Source organism: Oncorhynchus nerka, linkage group LG2, assembly GCF_034236695.1.
Source record: "Oncorhynchus nerka isolate Pitt River linkage group LG2, Oner_Uvic_2.0, whole genome shotgun sequence".
NCBI classification, from domain to species: Eukaryota; Metazoa; Chordata; class Actinopteri; order Salmoniformes; family Salmonidae; genus Oncorhynchus; species Oncorhynchus nerka.
This window is the reverse complement of record NC_088397.1, coordinates 82,098,289-82,109,855: the sequence shown is the minus strand read 5'-3', so window position 1 is coordinate 82,109,855 and position 11,567 is coordinate 82,098,289. Positions and strand designations below refer to the sequence as shown.

At 42.3% G+C, this 11,567-nt stretch overlaps 1 protein-coding gene across 1 annotated transcript; it reads right to left on the bottom strand.

The window, feature by feature from the left end:
- Positions 1–1,107: 1,107 nt before the first annotated feature.
- Positions 1,108–6,244, bottom strand: LOC115143463 (myosin regulatory light polypeptide 9-like). The gene is made up of 4 exons (XM_029683925.2): positions 6,155–6,244; positions 2,995–3,196; positions 2,449–2,610; positions 1,108–2,175 (listed from the first exon to the last, which is right to left on the bottom strand). The coding sequence occupies exons 2-4, from the start codon at positions 3,176–3,178 to the stop codon at positions 2,000–2,002; spliced, it is 522 nt and encodes a 173-aa protein (XP_029539785.1). The 5' UTR covers positions 3,179–3,196; positions 6,155–6,244; the 3' UTR covers positions 1,108–1,999.
- Between the last annotated feature and the right edge of the window lie 5,323 nt (positions 6,245–11,567).

Here is an 11,567-nt window from a genome sequence, read left to right as displayed (position 1 = left end):
AATGGAGGCCACTGTGTTCTTGGGGACCTTCAATGCTGCAGAAATAATTTGGTACCCTTCCCCCGATCTGCGCCTTGACACAATCTTGTCTCGGAGCTTTACGGACAATTCCTTCTCATGGCTTGGTTTTTGCTCTGAAATGCACTGCCAACTGTGGGACCTCATGTCCAATCAATTTAATTTACCACAGACATACTCCAAGTTCAAGAATGATCAATGGAAACAGGATGCACCTGTGCTCATTTTCGAGTGTCATAGCAAAGGGGCTGAATAGTTATATAAACAAGGTATTTTTATTTTTTACATTGGCAAAAATATCAACCTGTTTTTCTTTGTCATTACAGGCTAGTTTGTGTAGATTGAGGATTTTTCATTTAATTCATTTAGAATAAGGCTAATGTAACAATGTGAAAAAAGTCCAGGGGTCTGAATACTTCCGAATGCACTGTACATACATATTCTTTCACATGCTGCTGCTACTCTAGGTTTATATACGCAGTCACTACCCCTACCTACATATTACCTCAACTAACCTGTACCCCTGCGTATTGACTTGGTTCCAGTGCCCCTTGTATATAGCCTCGTTATTTAGTTGATATTTTTCCTTCATTATATTTAGCTTTTTTTGTTGATGCATGAGGTGAAACAATATTAATGACCTTTAAAGTTGATCTGCATTAGGAGAAATGTCACCACTGGCTGCCCCAGGTGCATTTTTGGTTTTGCATCGTCATAAAACAAATCTGTACATAACACTGTTCTCTCACGTGCAATGATGTCCTGGGGGGATGGTGTTCACTGTTTGAAGTAACATATTGTAATATCGCAAACGGGGTGGCACTTTCACTGCTACTGATTACAGCTAAGACTCGGTGACTCTTGAAATACTGCCTAGTCCACATCTGGTGCTAGTGCTTTAACCTGGACCACTTCATTTGATCATACATTTTTATGTCACATGCGTCTTAGTACAACCTGTCATTTAACAGTGAAATGCTTTCTCGCGGGTCCTTTTCCAACAATGCAGAGTTGAAGACATACAGTAAATATTAAGTATTCTTCTCAAATTGGTGTGAAGTGTCACAACTGCAATGTAAGAGAATATCAATCAGTTTATATTTTATTTTCTCTGATAGAATATTAAAAGGTATTGAATGCTGCACTGAATGCAGCAGGACATTGAAATTACTCATCTGGAATAAAGGACACAGTGGAATGTCACTTCAGGGTCCTTCGTTAGTCCTATACAGGCATGATCATTTTCCTTAAACAATAATTCAACCCAAACATGATTATACCCGAACACAACCAAGCCCAACCTCTTCCTTCTGTTCTCTCTTATGAAAGAGCAACGAGTAAACAATTTCAAAAGGCTGACTTTCTTCACGACATCATCCCTCGCTTTCTTGTACAGGTCTGACCCTTCATGTTGAGTGTTTTATCTTGAATGAGGCTGTGGTGCATCAATGCAGACAGAGTTGGAATAGACCTGACCAGATGACAAGGAGATATGACTAGCACTGGGAAACATGTCCAATGAAAGAAGGGTGGAATGATAAGCATTTAAGCAATGAAGGTAACATACAACCCGTCAAAAACATTACATTAATAGAATAGAAGAGAGCCCATTACAATGTGGTTTTCCAACACAGCTCCTGGATAGAAGGTGCAGTTCTTTACAGAGGTGGTGCTGGTGTGAGGCAAGAAGAGGTACTTGGCTGGTATGTAGTGCGGAATACTTTTTAGGGGGAGTGGGGCACACATACAAAGGCGTTCAGTGCATCTCAAGAGTCTAATATTGCTTCCTTTCACCTTGTCACCTTTCCTGGAATGGATTAGAGTAAAGCAATATTCAGATCACTGGGAATCTCAGAAAGGATACAGAGAGGAAGCCACTACAGACTTCTTGAGATGCACTTAGCTGAGATACACTCCTCAATCACAAGTCCATTCCCTCTAAAAAAGCACTGTGTGTTTGGGCCGCAAAGCAGTTCTCTCCCTACATGTCGTCCTTGTCCTTAGCTCCGTGTTTGAGGATGCGGGTGAACTCGGCGTAGTTGAAGTTGCCCTTCGTGTCGATAGGCGCCTCACGGAACAGCTCGTCCACTTCCTCATCAGTGAAGCGGTCGCCCATTGTGGTCAGTAACTCTCGCAGGTGGTCCTCGTGGAGCACTCCTGCAAACGGGAGAGTGAGGCGGGTCATCATCTGGCTCTTTCCTTGATTCTTATCATCCTCTCTCCTTCTCTAAACATTGGAGAAGAAGGTCCGAGTGGGGGACCTTGAACCTTCCCAATACGGTTGAGAAGGTGGTAAGAAGAGAGGCTGAGAAGAATCGAGGATAAGAAGTCTGTTTTTTTTCCATTTAAGTGTTTGACATTACTGTGAAGGTGGATGCTAGTGGTTGACATTGAAGAGTGTTTGTGAGTGTGCGTGCTCGTGTGTCTCACCAGAACCCTCCTCGTCGAAGCAGGCGAAGGCGTTGCGGATAACGTCCTCGGGGTCGGTGCCGTTGAGGCGCTCTCCGAACATGGTGAGAAACATGGTGAAGTTGATGGGCCCCGGCGCCTCCGCCATCATCCCCTCCAGGTACTCATCTGACGGGTTCTTACCTGGGGACCACAACAGAACACTCATACCATAGTCAACATTAAGTGGTAAAATCTGAATTCTGTTCGAAGGTAAACATTGAGGAAATATAAATATTATGGTTCAATCCCCATTGGGACATACTTTCGATGTCTGTTGAACCAATGTTAAATTGACTTGTGTGCCCGGTTGGACGTTATTACCGGTCTGCATGCTTAAGGTTAGCGCTCTATCTGACTACTGGTGTTTAACTGGGAAACGTTCTGTTGCTATACATCTCTAAGGTTGTTTTTGGGAAGGATGTTTCAGTCTAGAATTGAGTATACGCTCGTTAGGTTTTGTATATAGAATATAGTCAACCCACTAACAACAGGTTCCTATGCGTTCCCCTTTGGACTATGTCTTACCCAGTGAGGCCAGCATGTCATGAAGATCCTCCTTGTCGATGAAGCCGTCTCGGTTCTGGTCGATCATGTTGAAGGCCTCCTTGAACTCCTGGATCTGAGACTGGTCGAACATGGCGAACACGTTGGACGTGGCCCTCTGGGGCCGCTTCTTGGTGGTCTTCCCCTTTGCACGTTTGCTCGACATGATGGTGGTTGGATGGGCCTAAGGCGTGCAAAATAGGATATGGATGGTTACGGTTGGATGAAAGATACGACTCCCCAAAGTGGGCTGTTGTATTGGGGAAGAGGATGGTTCTAATCTCTCCCATGAGAAATGTCTCCCCCAAAAAAGATTGAATAAAGAAAAATGCTCTTAATTTATCATGGCACAAGAGTATAAATGCAAAAGCCTGACAGTGATGATTTAGTTAGGCCTACACGTCAACCTCATCAGCGTGATTGCGATATGCACTGAATAGGATCACACATGAGCAAAAAATGTACATAAATTGTCTAGGTAAGGCTAGGGACTTCACTTGGTGCCAGAAAATTGGTTATTACTTAGTCTCAATTATTCAATTTTCAGTCTCTGCATTGGTGCCAGATGCCATCGACCTCCAAATTACACTTTCTCTCCGCACCAAAGATTCAGGTTGTGCCACTGCTAACTGTCATCCGCAGTGAGCAGTGTGAAGAGGTCACAAGATAGCCACCTGGTATCCTGGAGAACAGGCCAAACTTAGACCTGTCACTCAGTGTGCGTCATTGACGATGTGTGCACAGGCGGGGATAGTGCTGCTGGGTGGTGGCACATCAGAATACAGACTGAGCGAGAGCCAATACCACACAGGAAGTAACATGTCATTAAGGTTGAGTCATTTAGAGGTATAATGAGTTCATTGACTAACAGACTATGACATAATGCATTGAGAGCCACTGAAGCATGTTATTCATATCAATGATTCGCTTAGACTCAGGGACGCTCTCCACACAAAATCTCTTCCTCATGTTGGATGACTGACAGAGAAACAAAATATACTCTCTCTCTCTACTGGCATGTGGTACAGGAGATAAAATCACTGGTAACCAAGATATAAAGCAGGCTACCATAACATCATTTAGCAAGCCTTATTTGAGCATAGATGGGAACGACGTGTGTGTTTTCATGAGTGTGATAGAGGTAGATCACAAAATCATGGCCGTGTTCAGCAGGCACAAAATTAGAGATTGTTTTTAAATGTCAAAACGTTCTCATTGGGGCAATGTCAGTTGGTACCAACATATTTTCTACCATTTCATCCCTACTGAACAAGACCCAGTTGTCCAGTGACATAACCCAGTCAAACGTTAGGCAAACGACAAGTCTCTCTCACTCAGAGTGTCTCCGCTTGCTATTGGAGGTAATAGAGATGTAAGGGAGTTGTCACTGGCAAACTGCTTGCTCATTGTCCAATTTCATTTCAAAGAATTAAGGAATTTTAAGATTTGGGCCTGGGGGCAAATGTTTCTTCTCAGAAGTTCTCAGTCCTTCTCTTTTCCATGCGTTTATAACACATCACCATGACTAGGGGGCTGTTCAAAAATGAGAATGTTAGAGGTTTTTAATTTAATCCGTTATTTTACCAGGTAAGTTGACTGAGAACATGTTCTCATTTGCAGCAACGACCTGGGGAATAGTTACAGGGGAGAGGAGGATTAATGAGCCAATTGTAAACTGGGGATTATTGGGTGACCATGATGGTTTGAGGGCCAGATTGGGAATTTAACCAGGACACTGGGGTTAACACCCCTACTCTTACAATAAGTGCCATGGGATCTTTAATGACCTCAGAGAGTCAGGACACCTGTTTAACGTTCCATCTGAAAGACAGCACCCTACACAGGGCAGTGTCCCCAATCACTGCCCTGGGGAATTGGGATATTTTTTAGACCAGAGGAAACAGTGCCTTCTACTGGCCCTCCAACACCACTTCCAGCAGCATCTGGTCTCCCATCCAGGAACTGACCAGGACCAACCCTGCTTAGCTTCAGAAGCAAGCCAGCAGTGGTATGCAGGGTGGTATGCTGCTGACCAGGACCAACCCTGCTTAGCTTCAGAAGCAAGCCAGCAGTGGTATGCTGCTGGCGAGAGGTGAATCTCTCAGGGTTGAGTTGCCTGATTTCCTGTAATATTTCACATTCTTGTATAGGGATGACTAGATCCCTATGTCATTGTAAGCACATCTTGCACAACCATTTAAAACGGATCAATTAGTCTTGTCCAAACCCTCATCTCATTCTAACTAACTAGATCTTTAGTCTGAAGCCACCTTGGAAATGTGTTTCCCAACTTCACTCTAGAATTAATTTCTAGGCCATTATTACTTCACTGCTTCTGCAACCAATTGAATTCCTCAGGTTTCTCGACTGGCTGACTCACCGATTAGGTTTAGAAAACATTTCAAGATCATCATTGGTTTGTTATTCTCTGGGATGTACTGTGTGTTTATCAGTGTACCAACCACACCTCATCTCTGCGGTCAGGGCCCCACTGACCAGACACACAAACTAGCAGTTATGTCAATCACTGTCTTGACCTAACCACCTAACCTCTCATCACGGACACCACTACTACTTCTGAGGGGTCAGCACTGGGGAAGTTCCTAAATGCGACATACTTCAACAGACCAAACCAACCTCTCGGTGTCTAAAAACAGGTAAACATAAGGCTCTAGATTAGAAGTGAGGCAGTTCCATTGCGTGTTTTCATTGTTCCCCTCTAATCATGGACTGATTTAGACCTGGGACACCAGGTGTGTGCAATTAATTATTAGGTAGGACAGAAAACCAGCAGGCTTCTGACCTCTTTGAGTAGGAGTTGAAGAGTTGAATACCCCTGCTCTAGTGTTTAGAAAGCTCTATACGGGGCACAGAGTGGTGACAACTGGTCAAATCTTAATTCCACAACACCGCGATGAGTAGCTACACCAGATGACCCTAGACCTGTGACTGGTCGCTTTTAGGCATACAAAAAGAACTCAGAAACCCTATCCAGCCCTCACCTTTAATGCAGCTTTTACAAATGTTGACAGTTTCCCATACAATTCTGACTAATGCTTTAAAAGTGCCACATCTAATACCAACATAAAATCCCTCTAAGATAAACAACATTAAGGAAAATGTTTTTAAAAATCCATCTCACCTTGGCTTCAGGTGAATTGTAGATGTTTTGGGGAGTTCTCTGAGGCCTTCTGTCTGGGTCTCAGTGCTTAGTTGGAAGGGAAGCAGGCAGTCCCACTGAAAAGTTTGTTTAAAGAAAGTCTTCAACCGGCCCATCCCACTCCTCCATTGGCCAATCGCCTTGCCCGGCTGTCCCAAACAGAGCCAGCCCTGCTCAGGCATTTACCCATACAAGGGAAAAGAATGTGCAGGCCTGCAGCTCTCCACTGCCACAGCGGAGCCAGGGTTGTTTGGCAATGGGAATATGGCTGAAATGACAGGAACTCTGATAAGCTGCCTTATTTAGAGAAAAAGCTAAAGGGCCGCTGTGCGGACGATCTGTCTATGGTTTGTGGTTTTACATCAGGAGGGAGGGAGACGATGATGATAGGAGCCGTGTTCTGAAGCTCCCAGTTGTTTGAAAAGCTGCCTGGGGGACTCCTTAATAAGGCAGTTTGTCTGGCCAAGCTACTGTCTGGATCTCTAGGGAACACCTTTTTATCATGTCATTGCTGTACAGTAGCATAAGTTCTTCTGTGGTACTGTTCTCTGCCATATTGAGAACAACTGTTATTCTGTTCCAATGAAATTACACATTTATATTGTGTTATTGTTCTTGCAAATACCTACCAAGAAACAAAATATCTGGTCACATTTGAGTTGCACAGATGCACTTTTTGTAACTACACAGAAATTGTATTAACATCATTTGGTAAATGTCTTTTACGTTTCACCTTTTAACACCTGATTTACTTAACAAATGGCAAATCCAATAGGTGGTCCAGGTCGGGGGGGGGCTTCCTCTTTTATTCTCCATCCTCCTCTATTGTTCCTCAACCAAGGGGGACGGCTGATGACATCACATTTGACCATTAGACCAACTCCTTGAATGCCCTACTCCTTGGAAGTTTGCAGTTGTCTAAAAACACTATTTTGCTTTAGTGTGTGTACTTTACTGTACTAATACTTGGGATATTGCTTTTCAACAGGAGAAGTTCAAAAATGGCTGGAGGACATCTTTAAGAGAAGTATAAAATAGTGTATTATGGATGTAAATTTAAACTGTATGAAGGGTTTGTCAATGACTTTTCAGGTTCTCTCTTTCAGTGGACTTGTGCAAATGATGTGTTTATGGAAATTGTGTTTTTTATCAATATAGATTTGCAATAAGAGTTTTGCTTTGACCACATTTTACATTTGCAGAATAACCTGTACTTCATATGTACAAATAAAAACAATTGTGTATTGAGCTTGCAAGTAAGCATTTCACTGTACTGTTTACACCTGTTGTATCCTGTGCAGGTGACAAATACACATTTGATTTGTTTACATGCAATGGGTATAAATGTCTGCCTGGAATGATGCTCCTATGAAACTCCTATACTTTGCTTTATATTGCCTATGCTACTACTCTGTGCAGAGCTTTCTGGAGTCCATTGCATACCATGGCCTGTAAACAAGAAAAGGATGCCATCTGGCGGCCAGAGAAAGTTAGTTTTTTTAGTATAATCTACAATAATAATGATCGTTTTCTGATTCTATCATAAACTAGTGTTTCCAAAACTCTGTATTCGGGACCCCAAGGGGTGCACGCTTTGGTTTTTACCCAAACACTACACATCTGATTAAAATGATCAAAGCTAGATGATTACTTTATTATTTGAATCAGCTGTGTAGTGCTAGGGCAAAAACCAAAACGTGCACCCCACCCAGTTTGGGAAACCCTGAAAAACAATACAGTACTATAATTGTGACAATTCTGATCTGTTATATAATTTTCATCTTATTAATTAATCGATCCCATCATTCAAAAATTATACTTTTATTTTTAAATTTTTTATTTCACCTTTATTGAACCAGGTAGGCTAGTTGAGAACAAGTTCTCATTTACAACTGCGACCTGGCCAAGATAAAGCATAGCAGTGTGAACAGACAACAACACAGAGTTACACATGGAGTAAACAATAAACAAGTCAATAACACAGTAAAAAAAAAAAGGAAAAAAGAGAGTCTATATACATTGTGTGCAAAAGGCATGAGGAGGTAGGCGAATAATTACAATTTAGCAGATTAACACTGGAGTGATAAATGAGGGGGGGCTGTTGGCCGAGGTTGGAGTAGCCAGGAGGAAGGCATGGCCAGCCGGTGAGAAATGCTTGTTCAAGTCTTTGATTATCATGGATTTATCGGTGGTGATTGTGTTACCTAGCCTCAGTGCAGTGGGCAGCTGGGAGGAGGTGCTCTTGTTCTCCATGGACTTTACAGTGTCCCAGAACTTTTTGAAGTTAGAGCTACAGGATGCAAATTTCTGCTTGAAAAAGCTGGCCTTTGCTTTCCTGACTGACTGCGTGTATTGGTTTCTGACTTCCCTGAACAGTTGCATATCGCGGGGACTATTCGATGCTATTGCAGTCCGCCACAGGATGTTTTTGTGCTGGTCGAGGGCAGTCAGGTTTGGAGTGAACCAAGGGCTATATCTGTTCTTAGTTCTGCATTTTTTGAACGGAGCATGCCTATCTAAGATGGTGCGGAAGTTACTTTTAAAGAATGTCCAGGCATCCTCAACTGACGGGATGAGGTCAATATCCTTCCAGGATACCCGGGCCAGGTCGATTAGAAAGGCCTGCTTGCAGAAGTGTTTTAGGGAGCGTTTGACAGTGATTAGGGGTCGTCGTTTGACCGTGGACCCGTAGCAGATACAGGCAATGAGGCAGTGATCGCTGAGATCCTGATTGAAGACAGCGGAGGTGTATTTGGAGGGCCAGTTAGGATAATGTCTATGAGGGTGCCCTTGTTTACAAATTTAGGGTTGTACCTGGTGGGTTCCTTGATGATTTGTGTGAGATTGAGGGCATCTAGCTTAGATTGTAGGACTGCCAGGGTGTTAAGCATATCCCAGTTTAGGTCACCTAACAGAACAAACTCTGAAGCTAGATGGGGGGCGATCAATTCCCAAATGGTGTTTAGGGCACAGCTGGGAGCTGAGGGGGGTCGGTAAGCAGGCGGCAACAGTGAGAGATCTATTTCTGGAGAGATTAATTTTTAAAATTAGAAGTTCGAACTGTTTGGGTATGGACCTGGAAAGTATGACATTACTTTGCAGGCTAACTCCTCCCCCTTTGGCAGTTCTATCTTGACGGAAAATGTTATAGTTGGGTATGGAAATCTCCAAATTTTTGGTGGCCTTCCTAAGCCAGGATTCAGACACGGCAAGGACATTTGAACGACATCTATTGCAGGATAAATCAATGTTAAAGTTTACATTGCTGGCTATACATGGATGTTAAATTTTACTTTATGTGTTGGTTATGTAGGCTTCTTCTAACCCATCGCTTTCTACTACATATAATAATATGATTAAAGTATATCTTTACATTAAGAACCAAAGTCTAACAGAATTCCAGTCATTCCAATAAATGTAATGCCCCTTGATCTGTTATCTTCAAGTATAGATTATCCAAATTGTTTTACCTGAGCATGACCCCAAAACTAAGGATAACCAGCCCTACTGTTGTTTATGATTTTGTTGTCATGGAGGACTTATTGGACTCATTGATTCCAGTTGAAAAATGCTGCACTCATGGAATGACATGCTTTGAGCACTACTGAAAAGTGCTATTTACATGTGAAAAATTAATGTCATATGCTGCATTTGCTATAGTCCTATTGTTTACCTTTTGTTGCTGACACTTGATAATTTGCAGCTGTTTTAAAGGGCAAATCCACAGATGAAACAATAACAAAACAGTTGCCTTGCCTCTTGGTAAAAAGCTGAGGGATGGGTCTGGAGAAATCTCTCAGATTAATATACAGAGCTATGGATGCAAGGACTGACCATCCATGATATAATTTGTTTTTGTTTTATCCATGTTAGGAGGCTATTCAGTGTTTGTTTACATTTACAATGTTTACAAACATTGGAATAAAACAAGCTTATATGTTTGGTTCTCATGAGTGTGACAGTTGAACTAAGCTCATGAAACATTTAAGTTATATTCTTCAAGAATCAATGAAGATATATATTTATATTACCGTTCAAAAGTTTGGGCTCACTTAGAAATGTCCTTGTTTTCTTTATTTTGACAAGGTTATAAATAATGTTTTTTAATATAAATAATAATTGTGTCCTTCAAACTTTGTTTTCGTCAAAGAATCCTCCATTTGCAGCAATTACAGGCTTGCAGACCTTTGGCATTCTAGTTGTCAATTTGTTGAAGTTATCTGAAGAGATTTGACCCCATGCTTCCTGAAGCACCTCCCACAAGTTGGATTGGCTTGATGGGCACTTCTTACGTACCATACGATCAAGCTGCTCCCACAACAGCTCAATAGGGTTGAGATCCGGTGACAGTGCTGGCCACTCCATTATAGACAGAATACCAGCTGACTGCTTCTTCCCTAAATAGTTCTTGCATAGTTTGGAGCTGTGCTTTGGGTCATTGTCCTGTTGTAGGAGGAAATTGGTTCCAATTAAGCGCCGTCCACAGGGTATGGCATGGCATTGCAAAATGGAGTGATAGCCTTCCTTCTTCAAGCCTTCCTTCAACCCTGTACAAATCTCCCACTTTACCACCACCAAAGCACCCCTAGACCATGCCTGACAAATGGCGTCAAGCACTCCTCCAGCATCTTTTCATTTTTTCTGCTTCTCACAAATGTTGTTCTTTGTGATCCGAACACCTCAAACTTAGATTCTGTCCTTAACACTTTTTACCCCAATCTTCCTCTGTCCAGTGTCTGTGTTCTTTTGCCCATCTTAATGGCCCGTCTCAGATATGGCTTTTTACTTGCAACTCTGCCTAGAAGGCCAGCATCCCGGATTCGTCTTTTCACTATTGATGTTGTGACGGGTGTTTTGCGGGTACTATTTAATGAAGCTGCCAGTTGAGGACTTGTGAGGTGTATGTTTCTCAAACTAGACACTAATGTACTTGTCCTCTTGCTCAGTTGTGCACCGGGGCCTCCCACTCCTTTCTATTCTGGTTAGAAACTGTTTGCGCTGTTCTGTGAAGGGAGTAGTACAGAGCGTTGTACGAGATCTTCAGTTTCTTGGAATAGCCTTCGTTTCTCAAACAAGAATAGACTGACGAGTTTCAGAAGAAAGTTGTTTGTTTCTGGCAATTTTGAGCATGTAATCGAACCCACAAATGCTGATGCTCCAGATACTCAACTAGTCTAAAGGCCAGTTTTATTGCTTCTTTAATCAGGACAACACTTTTCAGCTGTGCTAACATAATTGCAAAAGGTTTTTTTTATGATCGATTATCCTTTTAAAATTATAAACTTGGATGAGCTAACACAACGTGCCATTGGAACACAGGAGTGATGGTTGCTGATAATGGGCCTCTGTGACGCCTATGTAAATATTCCATACAAAAATCAGCAGTTCCAGCTAC

What these genes read in the sequence shown, in the direction of transcription:
- LOC115143463 (XM_029683925.2), bottom strand. Translation starts at nt 3,178, where the DNA reads ATGTCGAGCAAACGTGCAAAGGGGAAGACCACCAAGAAGCGGCCCCAG. An exon ending in TGACATGCTGGCCTCACTGG is followed by an intron (nt 2,611 to 2,994) that starts GTAAGACATAGT and finishes TGTGGTCCCCAG; the next exon opens with GTAAGAACCCGTCAGATGAG. An exon ending in CTTCGACGAGGAGGGTTCTG is followed by an intron (nt 2,176 to 2,448) that starts GTGAGACACACG and finishes TCCCGTTTGCAG; the next exon opens with GAGTGCTCCACGAGGACCAC.